This window comes from Penaeus chinensis, chromosome 39 (genome assembly GCF_019202785.1).
Source record: "Penaeus chinensis breed Huanghai No. 1 chromosome 39, ASM1920278v2, whole genome shotgun sequence".
NCBI classification, from domain to species: Eukaryota; Metazoa; Arthropoda; class Malacostraca; order Decapoda; family Penaeidae; genus Penaeus; species Penaeus chinensis.
The window spans coordinates 16,263,980-16,281,479 of record NC_061857.1 but is presented as its reverse complement, the minus strand read 5'-3'; the positions used below and the strand labels follow the sequence as shown (position 1 = coordinate 16,281,479).

The 17,500-nt window shown below is 36.1% G+C and overlaps 1 protein-coding gene across 3 annotated transcripts in view; it reads right to left on the bottom strand.

Annotated features, from left to right (window-relative positions):
• Window positions 1-6,676: 6,676 nt before the first annotated feature.
• The window catches only part of LOC125046380 (BUB3-interacting and GLEBS motif-containing protein ZNF207-like), a 26,027-nt gene continuing 15,203 nt past the window's right edge, over window positions 6,677-17,500 (bottom strand). The window contains exons 5-7 of one of the 3 annotated variants that reach the window (XM_047644108.1): window positions 9,693-9,890; window positions 9,169-9,535; window positions 6,677-8,151 (exon numbers count right to left, since the gene is read on the bottom strand). In XM_047644108.1, coding sequence (XP_047500064.1) covers window positions 8,051-8,151; window positions 9,169-9,535; window positions 9,693-9,890 — 666 coding nt within the window. In that variant the 3' untranslated portion in view covers window positions 6,677-8,050. The remainder of the gene's footprint in view (window positions 8,152-9,168; window positions 9,536-9,692; window positions 9,891-17,500) is intronic. The other 2 variants (XM_047644109.1, XM_047644110.1) reach the window with 2 other exon arrangements.

Here is a 17,500-nt window from a genome sequence, read left to right as displayed (position 1 = left end):
TAATGGTCAATGCAATTTTTAATCTGTATTGATGTTTAAAATTTCAAGATCAATATTGCATTAAATAACTAATCTGGGGACAATGAAAAGACTCAGTAGTAGTTCATTTTTCCGTATATTTTCATTAGGAACATCACTCTAAAAGCAAGGACAGTGATAAAAACAAACAAAGCCTATAATTCATTTTATTTTGGCTAATACAGACGGTGATCACACGAAACAAAAAAGTAAATAGCAGAGCTGTAAAGTACAGTTCTACCTGGCAATACAAAACAAAAAAAGGGTAAAACTAAAAAGTTCAAGACTCATCTGTGCTGCCCTCTGCTCCGTCTGAATCTCAGTACTTGCTAAAAAAGGATCACTTTTCAGGGGGAAACAGGCCAAAGTGGATGGGAAAAGGAAGGAGAGGCAGAGGATGAGAGGGAAAAAGGCTGATGCACTCGGGGGAAGGTGTAACAAATTAACACAGGGAAGGGAGGTCAATAGACTGTTAAAACAAAAACAGCCCTGTTAATGTATATCGTGGAAGGGAAGCCAAGAAGAGAAGGCTTGCAGACGTAGAAGAGTGGTTGCAAAACTTGCAGAAATATCAAGTTAGAGACAGAAAGACTACTCCAAACCAAGGTCAAAGGGAATAGAAAAATGCATGTGGATAGACAGAGACAAACTATAAACTAATACTGAGGCCCGAATCTACAAAAATAAGCTGAAGAAAAAGACTGAAATGAAGTGAAGCCGTGGGTTGATGGTCTGGTTAGTTGGAGCTTCTCTCTCCAAATCGCCGTAAGGGAAGTCTACCGTCTTTAAACAAAATTATCGTATTCCATATATGCAAAGCTATTTTTATTGCAACACAATTGCCAATTACATCTAAATTCTATGAAGGACTAGATTTAACATAGAACATTAACAAATCTGAGCAAATGTTGTAAAGGAGGGAGAGTAGGGGAGGTGTTAAATTTTTTTTTTTTTTTTTTTCTTTTTTTTACAAAGTTACCAACAACTGTATGTACATTTCTCTGTTCCTTAACAGAAAGATAGGAACTATTCTTAGACAGCAGAGATGTTTCATAATATATGCTGTAACCAATGTGAAATTTTATGCTTGCTAAAAATCATTCCTGTAGCACTATTTGTTACAAGAAAATCTTGAAGCCTAATTCAGTGTTAAAATATTGTTCAAATTTCTGGTCATCACATTTTATATTCTGTCTCATTCATATTATAATCTTGTTTAATATTTTTGTTTTTCATTCAACAGAGGTTATCTTATTTACTGAATTACTTCAAGCTATTAAGTATTGTCCTATGAATCCTTGAGAACATTATATATCAACAAGATACATATATTCCTGTATCTCATTTAAAAAAGAAGAAAATGGTGCCACATTACTTTGTACCTAAATCCTGCTTTCAATAAACTTATACAATATCTAAGAATATTCATTTAAAATCATTACATGAAGGAAAAGTGGCCATCCATAGTGTAGGTATAAGGAAATATGCATCTATTAAATCAATGTTTTGGCATTGAATACTATCAACTGTGATAAATGGATTCCATTCAGTATCTTCTGAATTTTGCATGTGTATCTATGAAGTTTTCAATCTGTGGCAACACTCGACTTTTCATGCGACTTGACATTTCATGAACACTTGTTGAAGCACCTAGTTTCACCCCAATATACGAAAGTAAATGAATGAATGAAACCCATTACATAGAAGTCACTTACATTCTGGCACTTTCGCTCTTTTATATGAAACAGGACCAGGACTGACAGCGGCAATTAAGTTGGGTTCTGCTTTGTTGTTCCCCCAAACAATGAACCAAGATCAACTTGTGTGGCAGTAATTCACTGCCACTTTTAAAGAAACTTTGTTCCAATGTATTTTTTTGTCTCTTTTCAACCATCTTGGAGAACTAGCCCCTCAATAACACAAACCATTGCTCTTTTAAAGTTTATTGTACAAAACCTACAAAATAACTAAGGTCCTGTGCATCAAATCATATATTATCAATATAAAACTTCACCCCATCCAATAACATAATAATAGTGTTCTTTGTATTGATCTACATACATACCCAGTTAAAGCCCTCTTCATTTTATGATGAAAAATATCAAATCTGTGATAAAGTAAAAGTATGGCCACATGATCTTTAGTGTTACTTGATGGCTTCATAAGCGAGTCCCTTGTCATCTCCTTGTGTGCTTTTGATGAAATGAGGAATGGAACAAGTTAGTTAAGGAATGAATGGTACAGTTTTGATATATATGTAAGAAAATTAGGGAATTTAGGTGGCATATTTTCAGTCCACTTAAAGCAGAAAAATCTAAACAAGAAATTTTGTATTTAGAAATGTCTATTCTGCATTAGAGTGCATATGAAAACAAAAGCCGTGTCCAGGGTCTATTTACATATATGCCCAAGAACCCCCAAAAGCAAGAAGAGCTTTGGTCAAGTTCATCCCTTAAGTCAGAGCAGCATTGCGTGTCACAGAGGAGCTTGGGCACTGCTGCACTAAAAAAAAAAACTAAACTGATGAGAAAAATTACAGGAGCTTTCATCTATCAGTTCTACACCATAAGTTTGCCAGTTAGACCCCCCCATGCTCAAGCCCTACAGTAATATGAGAACAAGTAATTCAAAGATTGGCCATTCCCAAACCACCAATATAATAAACAAAATCTGTACCTTTCTTTCGCAACAGTTCTGGAGGTCGTGGTCATGAGAGTGGCCCCTACAGGTGACGGATGGTTGCCATATGAACACTGCTGCTACAATCTTGGGGTGTTTCTGGGTTGGGTGGCACCCCACCCACCAAGCCCCCTGCTCACCCGCAAAGACTAGCGAGTTAACAGTTAATGCATCAGGGTGAGAGGTCACAGCCCAACCCAGGCTCAGCAGTGATGCCTAACACGGTACGACACAGAGTAGTAGTGTGAAAGAATTCACCAAGCCCCCCAAGTGAAGGGGGCTGGGGACTTAGAGGTCCAACAGCACCGTGACAGGCTGTGAATGAATCACCAAACCACGTCCGGTTGGGGGACTGACTCCCAACAGCCCCTGGTGCTGTGAATTCAGCCTACCTGGCGGCTGCTGGAAGACTGAACACATTCATATTGGGGGCTTCTAAGGGCTACTGAGCAACATGGCCAGTTGGAGTCATTCTCACCACCACCACACTCACCACACTAGTAGTTTCTGCCATTCCAAACTGTCAAATGCATACTACATACCAATACTTAAGAAATTCAAGGAAAAAATAATACAAGACAGAAAATGAGTTTCCTATCCATGATAACTTAAATAGGGAAATCAATAGTTTCACAATTTATTAATGCAGATCTATATACATATACACAATACTTTTCATTCAATTAAAAGACAGTCAAACTGGTACACAAGTAGAAAAAGGATAGTCATACATACACACCTTTACAAACACTCTCGGAGGGCAGACACAAGAGAACAGCATATTACTTAGTGAGTGCAGATGGTGAGAGTCACTCTTGGGCACCAAATCTGAGAATGTGGCCTCACTTCCCAGATTCACCATCACCAGTAAGCTAAAAGTCAAGAGCAGACAGCGGCCATGCGGAGACATAACAGGGCTCCTGAGAGGCAGCAAGCTGGGAAAACTGGTCTTGGTCTCGCCACTGCTGTGTGCGTAGGAACGTCTCGATTGGTTAGTTTACGAATGAGGAGCAGGGCATGGTACAGTTATTCACAGCAAATGTCAACTCCTTTATGAATGTCAGGTTACTTTACATATCACTCTATATATACATACATGTCTTTACAAATGAAACTACATTTTCATATCCATCCCTTACAATGACTGCATACATAACATAAATAATACATTTTGGCATACTAGTGTAGAAGTATGGATGTTCATATGCATATACATACAAACATATCTATACACATACATATATAGGTGTATATATACATATACATATATACACATAAATATACATATATACACATAAATATACATATCTACACATACATATATATACACATACACATATATATACATATACATATATATACACATATACATATATTCATATATACCTACATCCATATACATACATATACATACATCCATATACATACATACATATACATATATACATATATACATATGTAAGTACATGAATATATGCATATGCATGTATAAATGTATTTTATATATGTATATATACATATGTATGTGTTTATGTATATATGTATATCTTTATATACATGAATACATGTGTATGTGCATATGTATATATGTATAAGTATAAATGTATCTTGTACATATGCATATTTGTTTATATATGAATATATGTATGTGTGCATATGTATGTGCATATATGCATATGTGTACATGTATGTATAAGTATATATGTATATGTATATAGGTATATATATACATGCATTTATATACATATATACAATTATATGTTTGTATGTATGTATATATACATGTATATACATGTATATACATGTATATACATGTATATACATGTATATACATATATATACATGTATATACATGTATATACATGTATATAAATATATATAAATATAAATATATATATATATATATATGGATTTATGTAAATGTATGTATGTATATGTATGTATGTATATGTATGTATGTATATGTATGTATATGTATGTATGTATATGTATGTATATGTATATATGTGTATGTATATGTATATATATATGTATGTATGTATATATATGTATAAATATATATATATGCATTACTTATGTGTATATGTATATGTATATGTATATATATGCATAACTTATGTGTATATGTATATGTATATATATGCATAACTTATGTGTATATGTATATGTATATGTATATGTATATATATATATATATATATATATGCATTACTTATGTGTGTGTGTATATATATATATATATATATATATATATATTTATGCATATATATCATATATTTACACATTTATTATACATATATAGATATTTATATATATACATATCTATACATAGATATACACATATATAGCCATATACATATATATGTATATGTACTATATACATTTATCCCAAAATATATATATACATATACATGTATATACATATAAATATATATATACATACACATACATATGTATACATACATATATATACATACACATATATATGTATACATACATAAATATATACATACTCATACATATGTATACATATATACACATACATATATATACATATATATACATACACATACATATGTATACACATACACATATAAATGTATACATTATATATGTATACATTATATATGTATACATTATATATGTATACATTATATATGTATACATTATATATGTATACATTATATATGTATACATTTATATATATATATATATATATATATATATATATATGTGTGTGTAAACATACATACTTGTAAACTCACACACACACACACACACACACACACACACACACACACATGTACATCTATACAAATCAAGAAACAGAAGCACAGAGGATTTTGCACTGGTTCCTGTAAAGTTTACAATATCCCTTCCAAATTACGTATTTATTCAACACTTTTTCATTCTTATTAAAAAAAAAAAAATGAAAAAATAATAATAATAATAATAATAATAATAATAATAAATAAATAAATAAATAAATAAATAAATAAATAAAATATAAAAATAATGGTGACAAAATGAAATAATGCAAGCTATGAAATGAAGAACATCTTGGTGAAATACCCCCCAAAATATTTTTTTTTATTACTATTTTTCATATGTGAAATTATAACCTCGTTCTCTTCTGACACTCAAAAGTTTACAAATACTTTACAACCCAGGGAGAACATCACACCATTCAAACAGACCGTAACCATGCCCTGGTCCGCTGCGGTTTGTGGCCAGCCACTAACATTATTTGGGCGCTCCACACTTTGAAAAATCCTTATGGCATATGTGATCTCTCCTTACATGCACATACCCATTATGGGTTAAAAAGATAATCCATTCCTTTCCATGTTATTTCTGAATTACAGTAAGACAATAAGAAACAAAAGAAAAATTCCATGCACACTTCGAGTGAGTTTTCTGGTTGTCCTCTAGTGAATGTTTCCGCTTCATAGAGAGAATTGGCTCGAGGGCTCTCTAACCATGGCAAAGTAAGATTGGCTACATTATTGTAATCAAATCACAAAAAGACAAAAGAATAAAGGCCATCATAAATCAACACTTACCACAAAAATAAACAAACAAATGAAAAAAGAATAATCATTCAAGAAAAAAAGAGGGAAAAAAAAAAAAAAAAAATTACTTTACACAGTTAGAAAATCCCGAGACAAGTGGATGCTCTCTGCGAAACCAATTCCTAGAGATCAACTTCCCAACTACTCCACAGGGGAAACCAACTGTATTTTCTATCTTGTCTCTTCCCAGCCTGGCATCCTCTCCTTTGGGCTCACCTGTTGCGAATTTCCACAATGACTGTTCGTATGCTCCTCTCTTTCCACCCTTTCAAGTAATAATACAAAAAATTCATTACTTTTATTCAAAATGAATCAATATATAGTATGCATTATAACCAAAATCAGTAAATGAGAAGAAATAAACAATTAAAAAAAGAAAAAAAAGCTTGAAATAAACTAATACAAGATTGACAACTTAATTAGTATTTATTTCACAACATACATGAACAGGTAATCAGTTTTCATTTTAACAAAGCTGATATTTAAATCACTCAAATCCTATCTGCAATAATGACAATAATAAATACAAAAAAAGTACTTACGGATGTCAATGGGATCTCGCTTTCAATAATTGACAAGTTTATTTGTACAACTTGCAGAAAATTATATAAATGGACTAACCTGCAGTAAACATCTGTATAGGTTGATAAAATTCCAACAGTGCTTTTGTGAAGAACTACCACTTCTAAACTAAACAATTTCTTACCTTATTGGCTAACAGTTTCTTACCTTAAGAGAAAAATTTCACAAATACACAATAATCACTCAAAAGAATGATGGAACCTAAAACACTATAAATACAAGTGCTTGAACGCTCCAAGAATAGGACAGTCAAGCCTCTCTCTGCCCTCCGTCCCAGCTCAAGTCCACAATTGAAAAATCGCTGTATGTGTCTCCCTGAACCCACTGCCTTGTTTGCTTAAGAGACTTTACATTGCACAACCAAATGGATTTGACCCTCTTGGTTGACAGTCTGATTAAGCCAACTGGGATAAAGAGCCGGCAAGAGACAGTCAAGCGAATCTGCTCTTGCACACTTGAGCTTGACCAGAGCATTGATACATACAATCAAGTGTAGATCCCAAGAAGCGATTATACAAGAGCAAGTATACAGGCACCACTTGCTCAAACATAAGTTCCACGTGGGCGGCACACAAACGATAGTCTCGTGGATCAACATTTCAACACTGATCAGAATAATGAGCGACAAAGAAATCATTAACAGATGATAACAGATGCTTGCTGCTGAGTGATGCAGTGTTAGCTTGTCCACACAGGACTAACCAGGATTCTGTGAAGGTAAACCAACAAGTGTTTGGGACCTTTCCACTCTTTCATATTACATATTTGGTTTTGTATTCTACTGGGAGGTTCTAGAGGTCAGATAATTTTAATCATCACTCATGATGCGCAAAGTAATTCTTGTTCTACAATCTTGGCTCAATTGAGTTTTCCTACCTCAACTTTACCTAAAAACTGGACGTGTCTGCCTCTGACATGAGTGGTGTCTGAGATATCTTGCATAGTGTAGTAGGTAATGTTGACAGGAGTTCCGCGTCTTGGGGTAGTCCCAGGCGAGTGTTGGTTTGCCCCACAGGCCAACTTAGTGACTGACTGACTGAGTGACTGCGCTAGTGTGCTTAGCGAGCGAGCGAGGGAGGGTCGGTGAGGAGGCTGACTTATCAGTCATGACGAGGGCATGCGTGTGTTGCCTCACCAGCGCCGACCTGCTGCTGCTTGTCCTGCTGCTTCCTACCTGCTGGCTACATACCGGGAACAGGTCACCTGAAGCGTGGGATCATGTGTGGCGCTCCCATCATTGGGGCGCCCATCATGGGAGGTGCTGCAAACCCTGGCGCCATTTGCCCATGACCAGGAAGTGCTGAAATAATTAAGCCACGCCAAAATTAGTTAACATGCCAATGTCCTGAGCATCCCATGGCAGTCTATATGGTGTAGCATCACAATTTATAAGCAAAGTATAACACAGCTAGCAATCTACAGAGTAATACAGGATGCTTGATCAAACACAGAAGGGTGTGAGTACTATCACGGCTTTCAAATGGTCCATGGACGTGTGCAATCCGTGCTAATTATGGTCTATTCTAATAACATTTTGTGCAACCTGAAATATACCATAACTTGCAAATTCACAAAATCAAAGTTATCACACCTAAAATCTGATTAACAATCGTCACCACAAGTGCCAAGGAGTTGTATGAAGGTTCCTTTTCTGCTAATTCAATCTTTAGAAATGAGAACTCCACTTTGATAAGAACCAAAAGCATGTCTCAATCCTCATAAAATCTGACTGAAGAGGACCATGCAAAATAGAAGAGAAGGATGGGGAAAAAGTAACACTAAAAAATATAAAATAGGGTGAAAAAAAAAAAAAAAAATCAATTACAGTTTCTTAGCCTGAACTAGGTCCTCACCTTTGAATGATATATCAGGGATATTTAAATTCCTAATGAAGAAAACAAACAAAAAAAAACATCCAGGAGGTATTTCAAAAATTGAGATTATTTTTCCAAGGTTGAATTCCCAGACCTGAACTAAGTGTGTCTATTTGTCAATTCCTTTCCTTGTTGCCTGATTGTCCTTCACAATTGTTAGTGTTATGGCATTAAATTACCTTGAGTAGACCACACTAAAGAAAACTGAAGGTCAATTTTCTCTAAACTTCCCCTGAAATCCAAGTTCCCCCAATCTGAAGTTAATACCTAGGTCTTGGGGTCATAAGTGAAGGTTCAAAAGGAAAACAGTAAGATGGCTAAAGGAGGAATATGAAGACTAAGACAGACTTGAGGTGAGCTGCCTACAAGGTTTGAGCGAACATGATGTACTCACCAACGCACGGGGTCATGTGGGGATTAGGGGTTTGCAGACGAGTTCTTACCTTGTGGTAGACCTATTGGTGGTCTCATACCTCCTAATGGGAGGGGGGGCATAGCTGTAGGCATTGCTGGGAGAGCAGGCACAGCAGCTGTCACCATAGGCTGGGCGGTCATTATTGGTTGCATGTTTGGCCGCATGATGGTGGGCAATGACACAGGTATTGCCATGTGTCCTGCTGGCACCATTGGAGACATGGTGGTCACCATTGTGGGACCTATACTTGAGACTATTGGGGGGGCCTCCACCACCACGCCTGGGTGGGTGGGCCTCACCCCAGTGTGGTGGTGGTTAATCATCCCACCCATTGCCATTGCTGCAGCAGCAGCATTGGCTTGGCTGTATCTCGCCATCTTCATTCGTCGCTCCTCCTGCAAATAAACATTTAATGATGAATTATTTAGCTCTCATCACACAAGAGGAATAAGATTTCAATGTTGATCTTCTTGACAGTAGTAGTGAAGTGCTTGATCCTATTGTATATAGAATATCCAGGTCTGGCAATGACACAGTAGAGGCGGGTTGCACCTGTGTGTCTAAACACATCGCCGGTGGGTAGAAATGGTCCAGGCAGGCAGGCACAAGTTGAGAGAGGCGTGAAGGTGCAGTACTCACGGGTGGAGACTCCACGCGCTGGGGGGGTGGAGCCGGGGCCGGAGCCCGGGCCCTTTGAGGGGAGGCTCGGGGAGCCTGCTGGTACCGAGGCATACCTGCCCGCTTCTCTTCCTACGTGAGGGTGAGAGGGAGACACGTGAACACAGTACACCCCCGCCACAACCCATGCTGCCACCACGCTGCTACCACACGCCCACCACCAGCCAACACAACACAAATTACCTCTGTCCACTTAACACCCAAATGTCTCTCTCTCCCCAACAAAATACTAAATTAAAGTACAATCATGAGTAAAACTACTTCACACATGTGACACGCAGTATTTTCAATAGGTCAGCAATTTTATTAAAAACTATAGGAACAATCAATACCATGTGCTTACCACCCCACTATTCTCTTGAAATATCGATTTCACATTTTCCTGAAAGTATCATGGGTTTCAAGAAAATATCCTGAACATAAATAGGTATTTCAGTACGAAAGGGGGAACAGGAGTGGAAGATAATGAAACTAGAAGCAGCAGAACAGGTGGGAAACAAATAATGGGAGAGGGGAAAAAAATAAATAAATAAATAAATAAAAAGGTTATCACCTCGTATTTTGTCCTTATTCCAAGATATGTTGTGTCCCCATTTGACAACTTCTATGTTAATTTTGTTTACCTTGGATATTAATTATAAATGAAAATAAGTAATGATAAATGCAAAGTTATTCTTAATATCTATTCTTCTATCTACCACATGAAATACTTTATCATTATTCATTTATTCATTTATTCATTCATTCATTCATTCATTCACTCATTCATTCACTCATTCATTCATTCATTCATTCATTCATTCACTCACTCTCAAAATGATTTTCACTTCATATCTGCTACTGGACATTCAAAATGCAGCCAAATGGTAAGCATGAAAATTGATTATCAAAAATGTAAGTTCCCATTACAAAGTAACAATAACTGACATGTCCCTAACAAAAAAAAATTACCATGTAGAATACTATGTAAAAAAAAATATATATATAATAATAAAAAAAAACAACTTGTAATGCTATCCATATCCATTTTCTTTTTTTTTTTTTTAAACAAATGACAAATATTAACCCAATGGCGATGGGTCATGGCTATCGCCGTCATAACAATACGCCCAATTTGAGGCGTGCGGCTGTCCGCAGCGGCGCCGCGCCAAAACGCCCCGAGGCAATGATTCGGCTTGATGTACCGAATTCACGCGCTCAGAGTCAGCGCGCTGCCGCCGTTCGCCAGAGCGTAGATTTTTTTTTAATTTTCTATACCCGACGCCATTGGGTTAATGCTGTCATTGATATTGTAGAATTTTTATTTATTTTCTTCCCCGTCACTGTTGGGTTAAAGTCCATTCCAACTGAGAAATAAGATAATGAATATGAGATGTCCCCTGATATTTTTTCCCTCAGAAATCTGGCTAGTTTGTAAAAATTGAGAGAGGCCCAGCCCAATAAATATTCATATATATTTAAGTGATTATACATCTGTCTATCTATATGACAAATATGCATTTATATCTGACAGACATGCATTTCTTTCAGTGTAGAGGCACATCTTTACATGTGAATATTTATTTGATCGAGCCTACTGCAATTTTAACAAGAATGGCAATCTCACCAAGTACAATGTTATACCACCATTACCTAGTTCAATCAGTTTCCACATTTCTATCAAGCAGACTGTTCACCATGGTGATTAGATGTTTTTGTGGGAATTTAGACAAAAAATAGTGCACTAATGCATTGTCATTTCATATATAATTGGGACAATGCCACAAACAAAGACATTATTCGTATATATATATATATATATATATATATATATATATATATATATATATATATATATATATATATATATATATATATATATATATATATATATAGCTTGAAAACAAAGTCACCAGTTGCCTGCATATAGCACGCACCACAATGCCCATGTGGTGTGAAACTAAAAATTGGTGTGAGGGACAGCACATACCACCATTACTGTCATGATTACTTGTTATATCTCATGGAAAAAAATAATAAACAAAAATAAATAGCATCAACATGAAAAGTTACCGTAATGATTGTTATAACACAATCAATAAATTATACTGATTAACTCGGTTATAGGTTAAATTAATTATTAAAAAAATATTATAACCACAACCACCATAAGGATAACCAATAACAATCACATTCATCATAATAATAATAATAATAATAATAATACCAATAATAATATAATCCTTGTATATATTTGTATATATGTATATAAACATATAAATATTTTATATGTTTATGTATATACATACACAAACATACATTCAAATATGTTTATATACATGCATACAAATACATATATGTATGCATGTGTATATATATATGCATGAATATATGTATATGTATATAAATATACATTTGAATATATATGTATACATATACATAATATATAATAATATACACATACATATACATATATATATATTTATATACACATATACATATATATTTATACATACATATACATATATATTTATACATACATATACATATATATTTATACATACATACTTATAAATATATAAAAGTATACATGTACATGTGCACACATGTACACATGTATATGTATTAATATATGTACCTAAGTATATATGTATTCATGTATACATGTAAAAGTGTATACATTTATATATGTATATATGTATACAATCATCGCAAGAGGAAGTCAGACCTAGCCCATTATAATCCAACGTTTGACAGTTTGAATTACTCATCCCACAGATCGAGCTGGAGCCTCACCAGCAACATCTGGAAAGGTGCCTGGACAAGCAGTATGGGAAGCCCACAGGAAACAGGTTCAGTGCCAATGAACCAGAATGGAGATGAGCTGATACATTTCTTTATATAATGACCAGATAAAATTGCAAACACGTGATAATGTAGGAAAAGGCTCGCATTTTAACCTGGAGGCAAGAAATAGTTCCTGTAAAGGAAATATGTAGGTGTACAAACCAGTTGAAATCAACAATGTTGCTGGTTGCTGCCCCACACAATTCACCACCCAATGTCAGCCCTCCAACAAAATCTTATCCTGGATACCCTTGCTAGAACCATATAAAAACCCTTATTAGACAAGTTTCTCAGCTAAAAGAAATTCATCCAAATCTCTGAACACCATTCCGACAGGTCACGTCATAACAAACCGCCTGGTCTGCGGCGTACAGCTGTACGTGTGTTGACGCACCAGAGCGCGTGGAGCAGGAAGTCCCGTTACATGTAGCAGACTCCCAGTATCTGGATGTTGCCAGAAATCACCAGAGTTTATGACGCTGAGAGATTTCTGATACCTGGCCCCATTGAGTTAAAAGAAGCATCCCAACACCGCCAGCAGAAAGATCTCTTGCAGCCTGTCTGCCGTGCTGCACACAAACCTTTACTGACAGAGAGCATGAAGAAAAAGCAAGTGAATTTTGCTAAGAATCATATCCACTGGATAGCTAAAAAAACAGACGAAGGTAATGTGGTCGGATGAATCCAAGGTCATTCTGCCACAGAAGGGAAGTCATCATCAGTCAGCAGATTCAACCCCACCAATAGTTCACACTATGATGCACCCCGAAACTGTCATGACATGGGGATGCTTCCGTGGTTTAACCCAAATCTAACAGGCATGGCATGTATGTATATGCCATGCCAACTGCGAGTTTACTTTATTATTTTTACACATAAATGGCTACACTTGTTCTAAGTCACCAATGAGCCAATTACAAGTATTGCCTGTCTCACCTGTTTACCCTTTTCCTTAATTTTCAAAAATATTTGTGGGTGTGTGTTGTGTGTGTTGTGTGTGTTGTGTGTGTGTGTGTTGTGTGTGTGTTGTGTGAGTGTTTGTGTGTGTGTGTGTAGTGTGTGTGTGTGTGTGAGTGTATGTGTGTGTGTTGTGTGGTGTGTGTGGTGAGTGTGGTGTGTGTGTGTGTGGTGTGTGTGTGTGGTGTGTGAGTGTGGGTGTGTGTGAGTGTGGGTGTGTGTGAGTGTGTGTGTGGTGTGTGTGGTGTGTGAGTGTGTGGTGTGTGTGGTGAGTGTGTGGTGTATGGTGTGGTGTGTGTGTGGTTTGTGTGTGTGTGTGGTGTGTGTGGTGGTGTGTGTGTGGTGGTGTGTGTGTGGGTGTGGTGTGTGGTGTGTGTGGTGTGGGTGTGTGTGTGGTGGTGTGTGGTGTGTGTGTGTTGTGTGTGTGTGTGAGTGTGGGTGTGTGTGGTGAGTGTGTGAGTGTGTGGTGTGTGTGTGTGGTGTGTGTGAGTGTGTGAGTGTGTGAGTGTGTGGTGTGTGTGTGTGTGTGGGTGTGTGTGTGTGGTGTGAGTGTGTGTGTGTGTTGTGGTGTGTGTGTGTGGTGTGTGGTGTGTGTGTGTGTGTGTGGTGTGTGTGGTGTGTATGTGTGTGTGTGTGTTGGTGTGTGTGTGTTGGTGTGTGTGTGTGTGTGTGTGTGTGTAGTGTGTGTGTGTGTTGTGTGAGTGTTTGTGTGTGTGTGTGAGGTGTGTGTGTGTGGTTTGTGTGTGTGTGGTGTGTGTGTGTGGTTTGTGTTGTGTGTGTGTGTGTGCTGTGGTGTGTGTGTGTGAGTGTGTGAGTGTGTGTGTGTGTGTCTGTGTGTGTGTGATGTGTGTGTGTGTGGAGTGTGTGTGTGTGTGTGAGGTGTGTGTGTGTGGGTGTGTGTGTGTGTGAGTGTATGTGTGTGTCGTGTGTGTGTGTGTGAGGTGTGTGTGTGTGGTGTGTGTGTGTTGGTGTGTGTGTGTGAGTGTGTGAGTGTGTGAGTGTGTGAGTGTGTGAGTGTGTGAGTGTGTGAGTGTGTGTGTGTATGTGGTGTGTGTGTGGGTGTTGTGTGTGTGTGTGAGTGTTTGTGTGTGTTGTGTGAGTGTGTGTGTGTGTGGAGTGTGTGTGTGTGTATATGTATGTGTATATATATATGCATTATATATATACATATATTATACATATATATATGCATTATATATATATATTATATATTATTATATATATATAATATTTATATATATTATATATATATAATATTTATATATATATTAATTATATATATATATATGCATGTATGTGTGTGTGTGTGTGTATATGTGTGTGTATATGTGTGTGTATATGTGTGTGTATATGTGTGTGTGTATGTGTGTGTATGGTGTGTGTGTGTTGTGTGAGTGTGTGTATGTGTGTGTGTGGATGGTGTGTGTGTGTGAGGTGTGTGTGTGTGGATGGTGTGTGTGTATATGTATGTGTATATATATATATATACACATATATATATATATACATGTATTTATATATATTTATATATAATTATATATATATTAATATATATATATTATTATATATATTTATATTACATATATATATATTATATATTATTATATATATATATATGTATGTATATATATATATTATATTTTATATATATATAATATATTTTATATATATATTTATTTATATATATATATATGTATGTATATATATATATTATATTTATACATATATTTTTATATATATATATATGCATTATATATATACATTTATATATATATAATATACATATATTTTATTATATATACATATATATATGTATTTATATATATATTATATATATATTATATATTTATTTATTTATATATATACACATATATATATGCATTATATTTATATATACATATATATGCATTATATATATATATACATATATTTTTATATACATATATATATATGCATGTATGTGTGTGTGTGGATGGGTGTGTGTGTGTGTATATGTGTGTGTGGATGGTGTGTGTGGATGGTGTGTGTGTGTGTGTATATGTATGTGTATATATATATGCATTATATATATTTATATACATATATATGCATTATATATATATTTTTATATACATATATATGCATTATATATATTTATATTATATATATTTATACATATATTTTATTTATATACATATATATATGCATTATATTTATATATATATTATATATATATGCATGTATGTGTGTGTGTGTATGTGTTGTGTATGTGTGTGTGTATGTGTGTGTATATGTGTGTGTGTGTATTGTGTGGGTGTGTGTGTGTGTATATGTATGTATATATATATATTTATTTATATATATATATAGATATATATATATATACATTTATATATATATATACATATTTTATATATATTATATACATATATATATGCATTATTATTTATATATATATATATGCATGTATGTGTGTGTGTGGAGTGTGTGTGTGTGAGTGTGTGTGTGTGAGTGTGTGTGTGTGTGAGTGTATGTGTGTGTGTGGTGAGTGTGTGGTGTGTGTGGATGGTGTGTGTGGATGGTGTGTGTGTGTATGTGTGTGTGTGGATGGTGTGTGTGGATGGTGTGTGTGGATGGTGTGTGTGTATATGTGTGTGTGGATGGGTGTGTGTGTGTGGAGTGTGTGTGTGTGGTGAGTGTGTGGTGTGTGTGTGAGTGTATGTGTGTGTGGGTGTGTGTGAGTGTGGGTGTGTGTGTTGTGTGTGTGTATGTGTGTGTGTGTATGTGGGGTGGTGTGGTGGGTGTGTGTGTGGGTGTGTGTTATGGGGTGTATGGGGGGGTGTGTGTATGTGTGTGGGGTTGTGTGTGTTATGTGGGTGTGTGTTTGTGTGGTGGTATGTGTGTGTAGTGGTGTGTGTGTGGGTGTGTGTAGGGTGTGGTGTATATGTGTGTGTATTGTGTGTGTCTATGGGGTGTTTGTATTGTGTGAGTGATGTGTGTGGTAGTTTGTGTGTGTATGTGTGTGTGTAATTGGTGTTGTTTATGTGTGTGTTATAGGGGTGTGTGTAGTGTGTGATTTGTGTGAGTGTGTATGTGTGTGTATTGTGTGTGTGTTGGGGTGTTTTAGGGTGTGTTGTGTGTGTGTATGTGGTGTAATGTGTGTGTGTGTTGTGTTGTGTGTGTGTATGTGTGTGTCATGTGTGTGTGTTGTGTGTGTATGTGTTTTGTGATGTGTGTGTGTTGTGTGTGTATGTTGGGGTATGTGTGTGTGTGTGTATGTGTGTGGTAGGGTTTTGTGTATGGTGGGGTGTAGTGTGTGTGTGTGTGTATGTTTTAGGTGTTGTGTTGTGTGTGTATGGGGTGTGTGTATTGTGTGTTGTGTGTGATGTGTGTGTCTGTGTGTGTTGTGGTGTTTTGTGTGGGTATTTGTGTGTGTGTTGTATGTGGTGGTGTGTGTGTGGGTGTGTGTGGTGGTTGGTGTGGTGTTGGTGTGGGTGTGTGGGGGTTGTGTGTGTGGTTGTGTGTGTGTTGTGTGTGTGTGGTGTGTGGGGTGTGTGTTGTGTGTGGGGGTATGTGTGTGTGGTGTGTATGTGTGGTGTTGTGTGTGGGGTGGTGTGTGGTGTGGGTGTGTGTTGTGTGTGTGTATGTGTGTGTGTTGGGGTGTGTTTTATGGTGTGTGGGGTGGGGTTTGTGTTGGTGTGTGTGATGGTGTGTGTTGTGTGTGTTGTGTGGGTGGGGTGTTGTGTGTGGTATGTGTGTGGTATGGGGGTGTGTTGTGTGTGTTGTGGGTGTGTGTTGTTGGTTTTGTGTATGTGTGTGTGTAGTGTGTGTGTATGTGTGTGTATGTGTTGTGGGGTATGTGGTGTGTGTGTGTGTTGTGGGTGTGTGTCTGTGTGTGTTTTTGGGTGTGTGTGTTGTGT